Here is an 18,714-nt window from a genome sequence, read left to right as displayed (position 1 = left end):
GCTCCTAGTCATGAATAATTTCGAATACCAACAGAATAATGTTTACTTGTGTTTGTCACCTTTTCACTTCAGGTTACCCTGTGTTTCTCTCACGCCCCAATTATCAGATTCTACTGAGTGTAAACTCAATTTCAAAAGTTGATTTTAGTGTCCTTTTGGCCAACAGGAGCTTCAAATAACTAACGGAAAACTTTTATTTCCTCCCTCACCAACAGCCTCAGGCAATCAAAAGAAAAAAGTATTTATTTAGACGGACACACATCTGATTGCAAAGATGTCTCTCCGTCCTCCTATTATGCGTCTTCCTATAGGGGGAACTCTAAAGAGAGTGTTTTCCAAAAAGGGGCCAGCTGGGCGGTGTCCTCTTTTCCAAACGCCCAGATTTCTATTCTTAGATCTGGAGATAGGAGGCGGCCTTCACTTTTCCTCTTCCCAGTTCCCAGACCTTCCGCGGGGCTGAGCGAGCCCGGGCCGGAGGGTCGGAGCGGTGGCGGCCCAGCTGCGGCCCCCGCACCTCCAGCCCCGCGCCGCTGCGGGGCCCCGGGCCTGGGGACGCCCCGCTGGCCGCTGAGTCAGTTTCTTCCTGCGCACTCCCGGCCCCGCCGCCCCTGCCGCTGGGATCCGGCCCGCCTGGGCCCGCGCGGGGACCACGGTCACGGCCACGGCCACCCGGGCTGCGCGCCCTGCTCGGACCGCGTCCTAGCGGCTCACCAGGAGGCTCCCGGGAGCGCAGCGCCTTGCGGGGCCTCTCGCAGGCCACGGGCTCGTGTTCGGGGCCTGGGTGGGGGAGGAGGCAGCAGAGGAGGAGGGCGCAGGCGGGCAGGGCGGCGCCTTTCCCGTCGGCAGGCGGCGCGCGGGTGCGCATGGCGCTCGCGGGGAGCGCGGGCTGCGCGCGGTGAGCTGGGCTCGCCCCGAGCGGTGGCCGCCCGCTGGCCCTTCCCCGAGCTGCGGGCCTCGCAGGGGGAGCCGGGCCCGCCATGGCCAGTGGCGGCTGTCAGGGGTGCGAGGAGGAAGGCGAGGAAACTTTGAAGAAGTTGATAGTCAGGCTGAACAATCTCCAGGAAGGAAAACAGATAGAGACGCTGGTGCAGATTCTGGAGGATATGCTGGTGTTCACCTACGCTGACCACGGTAATCCTTCTCCAGAAAACCGTTCCTTCGTCTGCTCCTCCTGCCCCGCACCCCCGCGTCTCTTTTGCAAACTTTCTCCCCGGCGCTTTGCGCAAACCTGGGCTCTGGGGAAGCCACAGGCTCGACCCCTCAGGGCGCAGAGGCGCTGGGAACTCCAGGGGAGGGCTGGCGCGCGCCTCTCTGCTTTCTGCCCCCTTTCCAGACTTGGAGGGGTGCCACCCTGAATGGTGACTTGGCGTCTCACCCCCCACCCCCCCACCCGCTTCTTTTCCAGCCTCCAAGTTATTTCAAGGCAAAAATGTCCACGTGCCTCTGTTGATCGTCTTGGACTCGTACCTGCGGGTCGCTTGTGTGCAGCAGGTAAAGGAGTTTGCGCCTCGCCCGCTTCCCCTTCTGTTTGGTGATGAATGTTGTCCTGTCAGTGTTACTACCTAGGGCCGTGGGTCACGTCGGAGGTTTGGCTGGATAAACCTCGGGCTGGGGTTTGAAGATGGAAGCATCGTCAGATCGTTCTCTAAAGTTAGCGGGGCTCCCGAACTGTGCTCCCTAAAATTGTCTTTTAAGAAGTAACTTTATAGGATTGATTGACTGACAACGTGGATAGTGGCGGGAGGTGAAGAATCATGGGTTGGGGCTCAGTTCTGTTACTGGCCATGCGAGTTCATCAGGATTTCAATAAAATCCTTCGGGACATTGACACAGCATGCCCTAGAGATGACATCATCGCGAATAGTTTGCGGAAGGGGAATAATTAACAGCAATAAAATGAATAACACTTAAATTAATAAAACGAGGTAACTCGCAAACTTTCCTAGGGTAAAGGGTTGGTTTGTTTTTAAGTTTGTTTTTAAACTTGTGTCGTTGTAGGATTCAGCTGTTTTCGTATCGAAATGAATGAAGCGTGAAACTTACAATTTGCGCCATAGGAAGGCCAGAAATTTGCTAAATGCGTTAGATATATTTAGAAAAAGAGCCCTAAGGTTATAATTAAGGATGGTAAACAGTCAAAACAAAATTGCTGCCTGGCGTGTTAACTTCCTTTGTAGGTTTTGATATTTAGAGAACTGAAATCAGCGTCCTCATTTGCATGTAAGGTCCTGAAGGAAAAGAGAATTGAACTTTGACCTTTCCTGAGGTGCAGTCATAATACCTACTTGCGAGGCTAGAGAGATGTAAGAGTTACCCGGACCTGTAGGTCTGCACCTTCTGCCTCTATCTTCATGCTTATGTCTGTAACCAGCTAGTCTGGTCTGGGTGAACCCTATACCTAGCTGCTTTTCTATAGGGACATTTATATCTGGGGTAAATGGTTTACTTTTATTTTCTTCAACTGAAATATTTACCCTCTGACTATTGATTTTCAGGCTGTTAGCAAACAAAACTATGAAAAGATAGAGGCAATGATAAAAGCACTATTCTTTTTAGCAGACAGTGTCTGAATTTCGTCCATGAAACACGGGTGACGTTTTAGCGCGGGCCCGTAGTGCTTGCCACCCACATGATCCCCTCTTACTTGCCTCTGCTTTGGTGTCCAGAAGGCCTCGCCTGGCACCTTCCATTCCTTGGATTCCGTGCTTGGTGCAGTCACCCCTGCGGGGTGCCACTCAGAACAGCTGGACCCTGCGTGGGCTTCGGATGCAGGGTCCGGAAGAGGCAGTGCTAGATCTGAGAACCAAGGGGAGCCTGGAGCATGCCCACCACCTAACTCTTCATTGTAGGAACTGCCTGTGCCTGGGCATGTTATGAATATCGCTGTCCTTGCCCAGTGGGTACCAGAGACAAGTGTCCAGGAAAATAAGCAATTATCTTCTTATTTGGTAATTTAATAGAATAGAATGATTAGTTTTGGTGTATTAGTCTGCAAAGGGTGTTATATATACGTTACATCGTTTGCTTTTCACTGGCATCTCACTGCCCTCTTTGGAAGCTCACGGGCTAGTTTTTCCTCAGAGTAAGCAGCTCATTTAGGATCACAGGACTAGTGACACAGCCAGGACTCAAGTCTCACACACGTAAGAGTCTCTTTCCGTCGTACAGTCCACTCGATGTCTGAATTCATAAGATTTTTGTGCCAGTAAAAAGCACAACAGTTTTGTTCAGATATTATGGCCTTGCTGGGCACAGTGACATCATCAATTTTAGTTATCATTAGTCTTATCAAAGGGCTGTAGAAAGGGGTCTCTCACTGATATTTTAATACTCCACTTTAATATTTTAAAAGTATTTTAATACTTTAAAAGAAAGTGGTCCCCCCCCCCCTTTACATGCTATAACTTGCATAGATATCCTTTCATGCTTTGTATGTTGAATTAGCTGGAAGTGCTGGATGAAAAAGCTCTTACTGATGAATTTAAGGAATTCAGGTAAATTATCCTTCAAAAGAAAATATTAAGATTTCTTTCCAGAATTTATTTAACATGATAGTGCAGACTCTGGATTTTTATTTTCAAGATCTCTTTATATTTTATTAATGCTCCTTAACAAATGATAATCTTTAGAGAATTGGTCGTTAGGCTAGCTGTCCTATTACTTTTCTGTTCCTCCCAGTCTGACTGTTTCTCTGTGCTTCTCAATGTTACATTACTTGTCTTTATCCACCCAGTTTCAACCTTTGAAGTGAGGGAGTGAAATAAATGAAGGGGACAAAAATTTTCTTCAACCCCCTACACTCTTTCCTATTGTGCATTAATTAGATCCTTGAGTTTATAGACTGATTATGATAAAGTGAAACAGCGATTTAATAATATTATAGCTGTGCAGGATGGGCACCTTCTCCCTTAGAAAGATAAGCTTTTAATTGAACAGATTAATGGATCAGTTGCTACCTCTGCTTTACTGCCAGCAATTCTGTTTAATCATGGAGGCCCAGTTGCCTCAGTCTTTTTGCAAAACAATTTCTGATGCTGCTGCTTCACCAACCGAAACAAAACAGGTTTTCTCCTTGAGAAAGCCATGCAGGTACAGAAATGAATATAGCATCCTGTGTGATTTATGATTTATTTCCTACCGGAAGCTGTTCCAAATGTTATTTTCTTAAATACTTGCGGGGAAAAAAGTCTCAGTGTATTTTATGAAAGCACCAAAATAGCTGGTTTCTATGACAGCTGAATTGTCAATGTCTGTTCAGCTTATACAGAAGAGGATGTCCTATTTAAATATAGAAAAAATAGCTGTCAGAAATTGCTGCCTTTTCAAGCAATTTGGAAATATGTAAAAGGAAGTAATGACAGAGTAAAGCAATTCGTGCTTAATCCAGAAAAGATCCAGAAATGATATGGGAAAGAGATTGTGTATAATTATTTTTATCTGGTGAAATACCCTTTATTCCTGTAAATAAGTAAGAAACTTGTGCCACTATTTCTTATTGGATGTACAGAAATATCTCATCTTGTCATTCAACTCTCTGCATCCCTCAATTCCACTTATGCATCCAGTCTTAGAATGAAGATATATTTAAAAAGTGTGGGTGGACCTGGAGAGCATTATGCTAAGTGAAATAAGCCAGTTAGAGAAAGACAAGTGCCATATGATTTCACTCATATGTGGAATCTAATGATTAAAATGAACTAACAAGCAAAATAGAGACAAAGTCATAGAGAGCAGGCGGACGGCTCTCGGAGGGGTGGGGGTTAAGGGGCTAAAGGGTAGTGGAGGGATTGAGCAGAAAAGAAAAAAAAGAGAGAAAAAACTCACGGATACAGACAACAGTGTGGTGGTTGCTGGGAGTGGGGAATTGGGGGAGGTGGAGGAGCATATGGGGGGATAAATGGTGAGGGCAGGGGACTTGATTTGGGGTGGTGAACACACATACAGTGTATAGATGATGTGTTACAGAATTGTGCACCTGAAACCTGTATAATTTTGTTAACCAGTGTCACCCCAATAAATTCAATAAAAAGGAAAACAATCCCTCCAAAATAAACAATAAACCATGCACCATTAAGGTAATATTTCATTTGGAAATGTGAAAGAGCCTCAGGACATTTTTGTTGTGTAGACCTCATCAGCTCATTTTTAGATGTGTTAAAGAAACCTAGGGGGCTTTATTGAGAAATTCTGTCTCCTCTCTATCTTATATTGCCTTTCTCTTTTTTCTGTAACAGATGTTACATTGTCACCAGACAGTAGTGCTGTTTTTCTAGGCCCATTACCTGGGAAGCAGTCTTCCCTGGTAACTCATACTTTGCCATGAACATCTTCAACTTCCCCTAATCCTCCATTCCAAACCACTTCATTTTTTTCCTATTATTAAAATCCTAAATATTTAGAAGAAATTCTCTCAGGTAGATATGACTTAAATGATACTAAGGCCTGAGTGTAGCTTTTCTTGCTCTTCCTAATCTTGATATGTCCTTGAAAACTATTTTTGTTTTACTTTTCTTTTTTTATATTTAGACAACAAGATGTCTATTTCCTTCATTATTCAGAAATATGTTGTAATATTTGTTGTGTGACCTCTGGTATGGTTTTTGGAGCAAGAAGTATTCTAAGGACATGGCTTGCTTTTCTCAGGAAGTGTTTTATATTATCATTTTGTTTTAAAATAAATTTTTAAAAGTAATTTAGTCACCTGTTGTTCTAGAAAGGAAGAGATTCTTGTTTGACTGAAAATGTCCCATTAGCATGTTTTAAAAAATGTGAATATTTGGCTTTCTTGCTTTCAGGTGGGTTGGTCACTTCTATGCAAATTAATAGAAGTCTGTCCAGATACAATGCAAAGCTTAACGGGACCCCAAGGTATTGGACAGGATTGGGAAGTCCTTGGTGTTCACCAGTAAGTATGACAGATGTGTCAAAACACACCACATTAAATATTTCTCCGTCCATATGACAACCGTTTTCTTGATACATTATATTTGTAATCCAAGTCAATCTAGTAAATTTTTTTAAAATACAAGGATATTTTTTCTTGAATCAATGATTTACATTTGTAGAGAACTTTCAACTCAGAAGTATATTATCTAATGGAATAAGAAAACTAACATTTGAGGTAAAACGTCAGGTTTTATTATTTTAATAATATAAAAATACAGTTGTACAACTGGTTAAATTGTAGATTTTTGATGACTACTTATGAATTCAAACCAAGAAGCTTTTTTTTTTCTTCTCACTTTTTAACTGTACTTTTTTTCTACTTTTTAACTGTAGAACTGATATAAACCACTAGTTCTTAAAAAAAATACGGGAACTAAAAAGTTAGTTCTGTGAATAGTAATTTGGAAGTTTATGCTTTACTGTCTTTAAGAAGTACATTTATGTATATTCATGCATATATATTTAATGAGCTTAAATAGCTTTCAAAATGAAAAGAAGAAATTACCTTTCAGCACATCTGCAGCCAAATCTTGATAGCTATTTTACCAGCTATGCTATTGCAGTTTGCATTATAATGACTTTTTAGATGAGACCACTTATTTAGCCATAATTAGTTAAGAAAAGCTTTTCTGAAGAAAACTCTCTTTCCAGGAAAATTCATTTTGGATAACTTTGTTTTGTGACATTTAAAAACCATCTCCTGTCATTAACTTTAGATTTTTTTTATACCTAATGTGACTTTCCTTTAGCACAGAGAAGTGAATACATATTGTTCCCAATGGCATATTGCTTGAAAAATGTAATATATGCAAAAGGAAATCTTACATCTTTGTGTTGTTTATTGGTATCGGCTATAGATGCAAATTTAGACAAATAACAGCTATTTGTTCGTAGGTGAGCAAATCTGTTCTTATACATTTTTCCATCTTCAATAAATGTGTTACTGTTTTTCAGTTTCCATTATCTAAAGAGTGTATTTTAAAAAGGGGACATCTGGCCCTGGAAGGTTTGGCTCAGTGGACTGAAGGGTCCCGGGTTCGATTTCAGCCAAGGGCATGTACCTCGGTTGCAGGCTCCACCCCAGTTGGGGTGAGAGTGGGGGGCAACCAATCGATGAGCCTCTCTCACATCAATGTTTCTCTCTCTCTCCCTCCCCCCCTTCCACTCTCTGAAAAGCAATGGAAAAAAATATCCTCAGGTGAGGATTTAAAAAAATTATAAAAAGGGGTCATCTGTAATACTTTCAACAATAAAGGTAAATTTTTAAAAAAAGAATGTATTTTGAAAAGGCATATTTACAATTAATGTTCTCATCTCCAAACTAATCTCTGAAGTTCTTTAAGTCAGTTCTAAAGTATACAGTATTTAATGAGTAATTATGTAAACTATACCTGTAATTAGTAATTTTAATCTTATGTGTCTCTTGGTTTGGTTGAGAATTTCCAAGATCCCTAAAGATTAGCAATCTGTAACCTTAGGGAGTGTTGGAAAATGCATCTAGTCGGATTCTAGCACAAACCATCTGTTCAAATGATATTACATGAACATTTCTACAAGGAGTCTCACTCATTCATTCAGTCACTCATTCACTCATTTGCTCATTCATTCATTTACCCTTCACTCATCAGCTGTTAGTACACCTCTACTTTAGGCCAGGAGTAATGTGGACAAGATAGACACTGCTCTCTACAGTGGGGAGTATTAGATTCTCAGCAAAAATTTATTGTAAAACATTTCTCCCTGTATTCAAGGACAGCCCCCCCCACCCCCAAGCTTACAGTACTGAAGAAGAAACCCCTTGGGTGGTGAAGTCAGGAATAGAGGGAAGGGTACATGTGAGGTAGGGTTAGCATGGGTAGGAGGAGAATCCAGTGTCGAAGAGTGGGGTCCCTCACCTCCTCGCCTTACCAGCTGGAGGCCATGTGACAAGTTTCTTGTGTCTAAATGAAGATATGGATACTACCTAACAATGTTAAGCCAAACAACACTGGTTGGAATACACTAAAGATCATATATTTTAGAACTGATAGCACAGACTCAAATTTAATGAATGCATTGAATACTATTGATATAGTAGGTTCACTTTCTATTGTAAAGTATTATCAATTTCTTTTTCAAAAATAGTAAAATCAATAATTTAAATATTCAAATGGCTTCTTTATATATACAAACATCTTTATGACATCTCTATATTTTAATACATCATTATGTATTACATATAACTCATAAATTTATATCACATATAAAAATGGGCTTGATCTCTTGATGCATATAACTTCATGATATTTTAGATATAGAGTTTGGTGAAAATTGTTAACAATTAAATTTGAATATATATTATATGTGTATATATTTTAATCCTCACCTAAGGATATGTTTTTACTGATATTAGAGAGAGGGGAAGGGAGAGAGAGAGAGAACATTGATGTATGAGAAAACCACCCATGCATTGCCCCCTGTATGCTACCCCACTGGGATTGAACCTGCAGCCCAGGCTTGTGCCCTGACCGGGTATTGAACCGGCGACCTTTCAGTGAGCAGGATGAAGCTCCAACCAACTGAGCCATACTCGTGGGGATTCCCTGTTGATTGTCATAAGCCTGGCTTAGGTTTACAGGAAGAAAAAAGTACATGAGCTTCAATACAGGGACTCAAATACAATGAGCTGAATGAAATATAGGTGAGTAAAAAACAATATCTAAAAAAGCAAATGCCTAGGTATTTCACTGATCTCGATGTCTCTTTTTAATTACAGGCTGATTATTAAAATGCTCACATTTCATAATGCCAGTGTAAATCTGTCAGTGGTTGGACTGAAGGCCTTAGATCTCCTTCTAACTTCGGGTAATATATACACATACATTTTTAATGTTAACTCATATCTAAAATATTTTAAACCATTTGCTGTGTTTTAATGTCATTTTAAAGTATAATAACATAATATAACCTAAATATTGGTGGTTTTCCAGATTCTTTGTTTCTACTTTCCTTATCTCTTTTCTCTAACTTTTTCTCTCAAATCCCACGTAATATCTTGGCTTTCAACATTACCTTGTATAGTGCTACACCCAAATTTATATTTCTAGCCCCAGCTTGACTCCCAAAATCTGGTCCCACATCTTAGATTCCCATTAGCTTGTTGTCCATACATGTCCTTGTCATCATTATATCTTTCTTCATTATATCTGTAATATGTTTTTTATAATAATATATTTTCTAGAGTATGATAATAGTAATATTTAAAAAATTATAGCATTACTTCTTTTTTGGTTTTGTTAATCCTCTGTTGAGGATATTTTTTTCATTGATTTTTAGAAAGGGTGGAAGGGAGGAAGAGAGAAGGAGAGAAACATCGATGTGAGAGAAACACATCAATTGGTTGCCTCCCACATGCACCTGGACTGGATCCAGGGATTGAACCTGCAACCCAGTTATGTGCCCTTGACCAGGAGTTGAACCTAGGACCCTTCAGTGTACAGGCCGATGCTCTAACCACTGAATTACACCAGCCAAGGCAGCATTACTTCTTGAGTGCTTGATAGATGCCACGTTTCACTTGTAAAATACTTCCCATGCCTTTAAAAACATAATCCTCAAAACATCCCTTGAGAGGTGTTTTATCTCGTTTTCTAGGAAGGGAATACTAAAGCACAGAGAGGTTGCCTCAGCCAAGAAGGAGTAGAACCAGGGGCTAATTCCACATGTCAGGTTCTTTCCATGAGGAAACATCTGTTTGGACCTGAAAACAAAGACTTGATATTTTGGAATAGTTGTGCTCATTGCTGTGATGGCCACCTGCTCTGATATAAGGTTCTGAGAAGAAAGGCTGTTTATAGGGAAGCAAATCAGGAAGGACAGGGAGGTGTTCCCTTTAAAGTGGTGGAGGGTGCTTTAGGTCAAGAGGTGAGAGACCTGCGAGGATAGCACCATAGGGACTGGGATGTGGGCTGGACTCGCTTAGTAATGAAGACCCAGTAGGAGAAAGAGAAAGGAAGAAAGACAGTGAAGATCAGGTGGAGAGGAAAGGCCAGAATGTACTCACCACTTCACCACAGGCTTTTATTCAAATGCATAAAGGCCCTGGCTGGTGTGGCTCGGTTGGGCATCGTGGGGTCCACCAGAAGGTTGCCGGTTTGATGCCAGGTCCATGTTTGGAATCTACTAACTAATCTTAACCATGATTTATTTTAAACTCATCCTTGAGAGCTTTTTTTTTGAGAGGGGGGTGTCTTTCTCCATTTGGCAATGGACAGGAAGCTGCTGAGGGTTTATGAATTTTCAAAATCGATCAACACTGGACTATATTGAAGTGAGCAGTGTGCAGATAGTTAGGAAATTCGCCATGTGTTTTGAAAAGACTAGTCAGTTTCATTTCTTCCACATGGCTTTCACAACTTTGCACTGTTAGGAAAGTTTTTAATGTGTTTTAAAGTTTATTTCAGATACTCATTAAAGGTTACTTTATGAATCATTTTGTTGTTTGGCTTATTAGTTAGTTGATTTAATAGTTACTGGGCAGTTCCTGTTGTGCCAGAGAGCTGTAAGAGAGATGAGACAAAACTCCTACCATATAGAAGTCGTGGACAGTTCAGCACCACTGTCCAATATTACTTTTTGAAATGAAGGAAATGTCGAGTATCTGTACTTTGTGGTATCATGGTTAGTAGCCATATGTGGTAGCTATTGAACATCTAAAATATGAAAAACTGAATTTTAATTAAAATTTTTTTGTTTGTTTATCCTTACCTGAGGACATTTTTTCCATTGATTTTTTTTTTTTTTTTAGAGAGAGTGGAAGGGAGGGGGAAAGACAGGGAGAGAAATATCGAGGTGAGAGAGACACATCAATTGGTTGCCTGCCTCTCAACCAGTGCCCACTGGGGATCGAGCCTGCAATCAAGGTACATGCCCTTGACCAGAATTGAATCCTTGACTGTTCAGTCTGTGGGCCGATGCTCTAACCACTGAGCAACCAGTTAGGGCTAATTTTATTTAATTTAATTAATTTAGAGTTTACAAAGCTAGATATAATTAGTGGGTACCGAACTGACAGCACAGGCAAGGACACAAAGAATATTTGAATGAATAATTTTAATTTATTAAGAAGGTACTACAACAGAGATATGAAGAAAACCAACATAGGAACATAGAGAACAGGGCAGCTAAACTCATTGGTAGAAGTTCCAAGTATGGACATGAACAAGTTTAATCCAGCTCTGCTTCTTATTGGTTCTTGGATCTTGGGCAAACTCACTCAGCTGACTTATCTCATAGGTTTCTTCAGTTTTCTTATCTCTCAGATGGGGATTGCCCCTACCTCCTGGGTTTACACGTGTTAAAGTGGAGTTCTTCAACCTGCGTCTGACACGTTATGTGCTATCCAGGGTTCGCGACTACCACCACCACTTCCATTCCAGCACTGCCATTTTTACTGTCAGAATAGGCAGAGCTTGTGTTATTTCTTGAATGATGGTGGGAGTATATTTGCTGTGGGCAAGGGCAAGGGCGTTCCATGCAGCCAGAGCAAGTGTCAAGGGATATCAAAGAAAATGTGTCATGATCAGTGAGGAGTTTATCATGGTTAGAGTCAGCAATGCGTGGAGGGGCACAGGGCTAATGAAATAAGGCAGCCAGGTGGTGAAGGGTCTTATTTATCAACTGAAGAGTATGAGAAGGCCTTAGACAGTTTCAGCAAGAGGTTTACAGGATCATAGTTGTATATTAGAAATATCATTTGGGGAATAAATGGTGTAGGAATTTGGGCCAAGCCCAGCAATGAAGCAATTGTGTTTGCATCCAGGTTAGAGATGATGAGGACCTGAACACAATAGGAATGGAGGGGCCTAGTTCATGAGGAGTTTTCAAGATATTTAGGAGATAGATTCAAAGGACTTGGTGATGAGTTGATTCTTTGGTTGAGCAGAGAGTGTGAAGAGAATGTGAGGAAGAAAGATGACTCGGTGGTTTCTCTCTGGGGTAATTATTGGGTGATGGTATCACTGATGAAGACGGAACGGGAGAAGCCTAGGTTTGGGATATTCAGGTAGTGTTGTCTAAGAGGCAGATAGAAATATGTTTAGAAATATGTTTCAAGAGTTGAAGGCAAGATGTCTTGGCTACAGATACTGATTGGGAATCACATAGTAAAGCGTTCTGGCACTTGATCTTATTTAGAAAGACGGTCGAACCTGATTGGTCTAACACCTGGGGCAATTAAGTGGTGGATTAAAATGAAAAGTCCAGAAACCATTCATAGTCCTCATGTTAAAGTGAACACATTAAACAGTAAAGCAGCTGTTTACTTTTGGGCCATATTGTTCTCTTCAAAATAGGTAAAATCACCTTGCTGATATTGGATGAAGAAAGCGATATTTTCTTACTAATTTTCGATGCCATGCGAGCGTTTTCAGCCAATGACGAGGTCCAGAAACTTGGATGCAAAGCTTTACATGTGCTGTTTGAGAGAGGTATTTAAAAATGTCAAATTCTTTATTTTGATATTTATATAAGGGAAAAAAGGTTTATAATGGGAAAAATAGAATATAATTATGATATTGGGAAGGTATTTAAAGTTGTACTATTTATTAAGATGAGGGAGTTGTCAGTCAAGGATAAATAATGGTGTTCATTCAGAAATACTGCTTGTTTTTGTGGAATGAATTTTATTCATAGGTTATAAATTATGTAATTGTAGTACACTTTTATCCATTGCTTAATAAGACATAAGGTTCACTTTGCAAACCGGATGTGTAGGTGTTAAGAAAGAAAAAATAAAACTGTGAAGTCAAGCATAGGTTAAATTTGGACTTATGACGTTGAGTCATCACCAGAGATTTAGAAATCGGTAAAGGCTGTGTGTCAAGAATCAGGAGGTTTACAAAGGGTCCCTTAGGAAAAAGTCTAATGTATTTTATCACATGGCACTAAGATTGATAACAGAGATTATCATGTAATTTTAGAGGGAACCTTTTGTCCTTCCACTGACTTGATGAGGAAATGGATCAGAGGTGACATAAGCAACCTGCCCGAGGGCACACAGCAAGTTGCCACCATTGCAGTTCAATTTACCACTATATTTCGAGAGCAGCTTTTGCATCATTATGAGAACTGACAGTGCTGAGTGGTTAAGATAAGAATAACTTATGTGGGCCCTGTGTCTATATCAGTTTACCACTCTAGTTTTTGGCAGCTCCAGGAATAGGATAGATCACCTTATACTGTAGAATTCTGTCTCATTCCAGAAGGATCTTAAATAGCTTATAGATATTTATATAGACTAGAGAAAAAATGGGTGAAGGGAAAATTACAGGAAGTTAGGTTAAATTTACCAACTGTCCCCTTGCACTTTGCAAGGGGATAGACCAGAAATTTGGCTCTTTGCTTCCTGTCAGGCAAAGAAAAGAGGTAAACATCATTGGTTACAAATATACTTGAGATAAAAGTAAACCCATTTATGAGGCCAAGCAACGGGTCTCCTGAGAAACCTGAGAAAATCCTTCCATGGGTTTCCTTGGTTGAGATGATCAAGCACACACAATTTGCAAGGAATATAAAATGTATTGCAGTGAAAGACACTCTGTCAAGAGTGAGAACAGCATGGACCCCTCTCTGACAATCATGCTTGGGGACAAGAGTTTACCGGGAGTGACAAATGGAAGAACTGCATGTCTTTTGGGCTATCTTCTATAAATGTTTTATCTTGCAACTAAGCTTTTGCTAAGAATGGGACAAAAATGGAGTTTGAAGTTTTGTTGTCTCACAGGGCCTGTAATCTTCTGTTGTAGTTTAGGGGGCACATTCTTTTTTGTGGAAGAGGGGCTATCATCACACTCACGTCAACATTGGGGGACCCATGCATGACATATGGAGAAGTACCAGGGAATGTTAAGATCTTGTTCAACAGAACAACAATGCTGCCAGTATTATGATTGTAAATGTAGAGTAGGAAAATTGCTGAATTTTTCCAGGAGTATCAAGTTCTCCAGGACTTAGGGGTACCTGGAAAGTTAATTTTCAAAATTTGAAAGTATGCTGTGGAAGCTGCTTCATAAAATGAGGAAGTTTAATGCTACTCCTCACTTATTAGAAGAACTTAACCACTTTCACATTATATTATATGGACTGTTGGTATAAAGTTGAAAAACAAAAAGTAATGTTGATCATGAAATGCTACATTTTCTAACTTTTTGGTCAGTGTTCTTTTCAGGTTTTTTTGTACATCATTTTTGTACCAGATTTTTGTACATGTGTTTGAGGTTCCCATCCAATAAAGTGACTCCAAATGGAACTCATTGGCTTGATCAAGAGACTTTAATTATGAAAATTAATGATGATAACTTTTGATCTCTGATGAAATCAAGACCATTAAGAAAGAATATTTGAAAATCTAATTACTTGTCATTTGCTAAAGTTCATTCCTCTTGAACTGATAGATTTAGCTGAGCTGTCTGTCAGCAGTGTACTATTAACCACTCCTTTTTCAGTATTATGGTGTGTTTATTTCCCATAGGTCATCTTCATTAGTCATTGCTCAGTATTCTCTAAAATCCCCCAAATAAAGTTGTAAATAATTTTGTTTTTCTGAGAACTGGTTGATGACTAAAACTTTCACATTTCAATTCATGGAGAAACTAATATAGGTCAAAACAAAACTATTTTAATCTCAATAGCTCTTTTCCCACTATAAAATTTTTAAAGGGTTTTGCTGATATATATATTTTAAAGTTACATTTATTGTATTTATTGTGTCTCATACAACTATCATGAATATTCTATATTTAAGTAATTAAAATTTTATGTCATTTTTAAGCTTTTTCAGTATTTTGCATTTCGTTTTTCAGTTTCAGAGGAGCAACTGACTGAATTTGTCGAGAATAAAGATTATATGATATTGCTAAGTGCATTAAAAAACTTTAAAGATGAGGAGGAGATTGTGCTTTACGTACTGCGCTGTTTACATTCCCTAGCAATTCCTTGTAAGTAGCCTATACACATGATTTCTTTTTTGTATGTGAACAATTATAATAGCTTTCCTTCCTGAGTGTGCTTTTAAAATATTTTTATTATTTAGAAACTTATGGATTCTGAACCCATTCATTTATTTATTTATTCATTTAATTAGTTGTTATTTATTGATACTGTACTGGAGCAGGCTCTGGGCTTGGTGCTGAGAAAACTGTAATAGAAAATATAACCATGCTTTTTACCTTTTTGGAGCCCATAGCACCGTGGGAGATATAGGTAAGTACACAGGTGATTGCAATGTAGTGTAAGGCAAGTGTTGGCTGAAGGACTTAGGGTTAGGAGAAAAAACAGGGTGTGAGGCAAGGCTCAAAAGAGACTTGAATGTTGAGAAGAGCTTTTTATGTGCAGGGAGGTGTGAGGGGAATTGGCAGTGTAGGCAGAGTGGCCCAGAGAGGGGGCGTCATAATTGTAAAGATCCCGGACTAAGAGAGCATAGTGCATTTAAGAAGACGAAAGTAGCTCAGTAAACTGTGTTTAAGACGGTGTAAGTGTGTGTGTGCATGTATGTATGTGCATGTTTGTGTGTGTGTGTGAATGTGTGAATGCACATGCACAGTCCCGAGTGTCTGCTTGTTTGTCATTTAATGGAGCTGGGGGAAGGGCTTGATAACTGCCAGTGGATGAAACTGGAGACAACCAGATCTTAAAGGGCCCAAAGGGCACTGGAAGGAGTTTAGACTTTGTTGTGATCCTTGTTTAGCATTCTTTGATGTTTTGAAATCTAGCCACTTTTGACACAAAAAGTATAGATGAGAAATTAATTTGCTGTGTATGCTACCAGTGATTGTCAATGGGCTAAAATAATGCTTCAGATTCTGTTAGTTTTGTAAGTGCCTGAGCATTTTGTATTTCATTTATTACCTGGGTGGGTTTATACAGGATATACACATGCATTTATCTAGTAATATGTTCATCTTCACATGTGAAATTGTGAGGATTAAGTGGGTTAAATAATGTGAAAAATGCAGACTAGTCTCTGTTATGTAATGTGTTATAAAAACATTGACCATGTTATTATGTAATTTGTATTTCATATGTATAGTAGATTATGTAAATATGCATGTACGGTTTCAGACATGGAAACCTGAAGATGTGAGACTTCAGTAAAAACTCAGTTCCCTCATGAAAGAAAGCCCTGTCTTTGTGATGGTTCTACAGTCCATCATTTTCTTATCCAAAGGAAGTTAAGCATTGGAAGTGGATGGGACTGAACAATAATAGAGAATGGACATGCTTTTAGATATCCCTGAGTCATCCACTGTCAACAAAGTGAATAAATTTTCTTCATTTCACTTTTCCTTGGCTATATTTATACATTTGTTTATTTATTTTGGGCTGGCTGATTTTGAAATTCAGTGTTTTCCACCCACATCTGCCATAACTCCAGTGAAAATGTGTTGATTCATAATGTAAAGGTCAAAGGAAGTAGCAATTTAAAAAAAAAGAAATCAGTGTTTTTAAACACTGATAATAATTGGAAGACATTTGCCGTTGAGTCTTAAAGAAAACCATGTCTGCTGTTCTGAGTAAAGGTAGAAAATGATTTTAAGAGGCCATTTTCTATGATAACATTTTAATTTTTTTAGTACAACTTAAACATTAAAAATATATATTTAGAAAAAGCAGTTGGTTAGTCTGGCTATGCTGATAAAGAAATGTGTTTTGCAATATCTTTGTTTGTTTGTTTTTAATAATAGTCAACATTTCATTCAGACATATAGTTTTGTCCACACAGGGGCTGTTCACACACTCTCTCTCTCTGTTAATTAATTGCTTTTCCCAGTGGATTTTTTCCTTCCTTTTTGGTTCCCAATGTTTGTCCCTTAGTCACATGTTTTCATATGCTGATTCTCCTCCCAAGCCCCATACTTTTCCTCATCTATCTCACAGCCTTCAGGAAGCTTGATTTTTTTGCCCTGCATGCTGGCTGTTCTGCTGCTGCCCTTCTGGAATGGACAGAAAATCCATCATAGCTGATTTTAGCTGTTTAATTACGGAACATAATCTTCATTTTTCTTTTGTTGGTTTGAGGAAAAGGAACAATTAAAGGCCATCATCCAATGATCTAGTGGCTCCTTAGAAATTAGGCCCTAATATTTATGGCCAAGACATTATATTTTTATTCTTATATAAAAACACTCTCAATTTTCCCTTTATTTTGTTTAAGTTTTTCAGCCAAGAAACAGGAATAAAGCAACTTTCCTTTAATGCTAGAGATGAATCTTAAATTCTGTTATATTCACAATGAACAACATAGTATTTTCACAGCTATTTGACAGAACCTGGTATTTGAATTTGGAAATGTATCCATTGTGCTGCCATAGATTTACACTTGATATAAGTAGTTGTGCGCCTTTTTAAAAGGGGGAATCATTACCTTATTGATGATTATGATTTCTTTAAATTTAGGCAGTAATGTCGAAGTCCTCATGAGCGGCAACGTCAGGTGTTACAACATTGTGGTGGAAGCCATGAGAGCATTCCCTGTTAATGAGAAGATTCAGGAAGTGAGCTGCTGCTTGCTCCATAGGCTCACCTTAGGTGAGTTGTAATTCTTGGTTCATTTATGATCACGCTCTATATGATGTGAGTATATATAGCCTATGTATGTTTTATGTTGGAGAAGTGACATGCAGACATACATTGGATGGAAGCTGTAAACTGTTCTATCATGCTTAGATGGAATTTTAAAAGGAGTGGCAAAAATAGATGTGTGTAATGTAAGAGAAGTATTATCTTATTGTTAGTGCTGTAAAGTATCATTTTGTTGGCACATACAGAAGAATTAGCATAATATTTGCAAATGTGAAGCACAGTGCAAAAGGACTCTCTACCCAACTGAAGTATTAGTACCTTGCCAGGGCTGGTAAAGCTCCTCTGGTAGCTCCCCCTGCTTTCTCTACAGAGGTTAACACCATCCAGAATTTTGTGTTGGTAATTTTTTGTTTTGCTTTCTAATATAGTTATACTTCATTTGTGCATCTCCCTAAATAAAAGTGTTAATGTTCACTTGTTTTTGTTTAATAAAATGAAATCATGCTGAATATCATCTTCTGCAATTAAAAAATTTTGCTTATAAGACTCAAATATTTTTTCATATGGTTGTATGAAATTTTTTGGTGATTGGTTATATATATTGAAAATATCTTCTCTTGATTGGGGACCTGTCTTTTCATTATCTTTATTATCTTTATGGTGGCTTCTGTAATATAGTTTAATTTAATAATTAGTTGCTTTGTGATTTACCTTTTTAAAATGTATACGAAGAGATCCTTTCCTTCCCCTAAAATAATATAGTCTATATTTTGTACCATATCTTTCTAATTTAACCATTGAAGTTATAATCTGTCTGGAATTGTTATAAAGTAGGAATTCAGTTCCCTTTTTAAAAAGTAATATGGAGAGCACAATTTATTATATGGTTGATTCATTTCTGAGTGTTGTGGTATACTGAATATATATATGTATAATATATGCATTATTTATATGTATAAAATATATTATTTGATGGTTTACATAAAATTTTATGTTTGTTTTTGCTGTTCTGTTATGTTGGTTCATTTGATTTGTTTGGATCCATATCATGCTGTTTAAATTATTGTAGCTCTGTAAATCATGATATCTAAAAAGCTAATAGGTCAAGTCACCATGCATTCTACTTTTTGGGATATAGTTTAGCTTTTCTCCTTGGGCCTTAACTATTCCATATACATTTTATAAATAAGTTGTCAAGTTCCTTTGAAA

At 38.8% G+C, this 18,714-nt stretch overlaps 1 protein-coding gene across 1 annotated transcript in view; it reads left to right on the top strand.

Moving 5' to 3' along the window:
• The first annotated feature begins 977 nt into the window (after positions 1–977).
• The window catches only part of LRRK2 (leucine rich repeat kinase 2), a 115,742-nt gene continuing 98,005 nt past the window's right edge, over positions 978–18,714 (top strand). The window contains exons 1-7 of the mRNA XM_087814726.1: positions 978–1,131; positions 1,406–1,491; positions 5,796–5,905; positions 8,702–8,790; positions 12,279–12,413; positions 14,787–14,921; positions 17,380–17,511. Of these exons, the coding sequence (XP_087670852.1) occupies positions 978–1,131; positions 1,406–1,491; positions 5,796–5,905; positions 8,702–8,790; positions 12,279–12,413; positions 14,787–14,921; positions 17,380–17,511 (841 nt within the window). The remainder of the gene's footprint in view (positions 1,132–1,405; positions 1,492–5,795; positions 5,906–8,701; positions 8,791–12,278; positions 12,414–14,786; positions 14,922–17,379; positions 17,512–18,714) is intronic.

Source organism: Miniopterus natalensis, chromosome 2 (assembly GCF_054644295.1).
Source record: "Miniopterus natalensis isolate mMinNat1 chromosome 2, mMinNat1.hap1, whole genome shotgun sequence".
NCBI classification, from domain to species: Eukaryota; Metazoa; Chordata; class Mammalia; order Chiroptera; family Miniopteridae; genus Miniopterus; species Miniopterus natalensis.
This window is presented reverse-complemented; position numbering and strand designations above follow the sequence as displayed.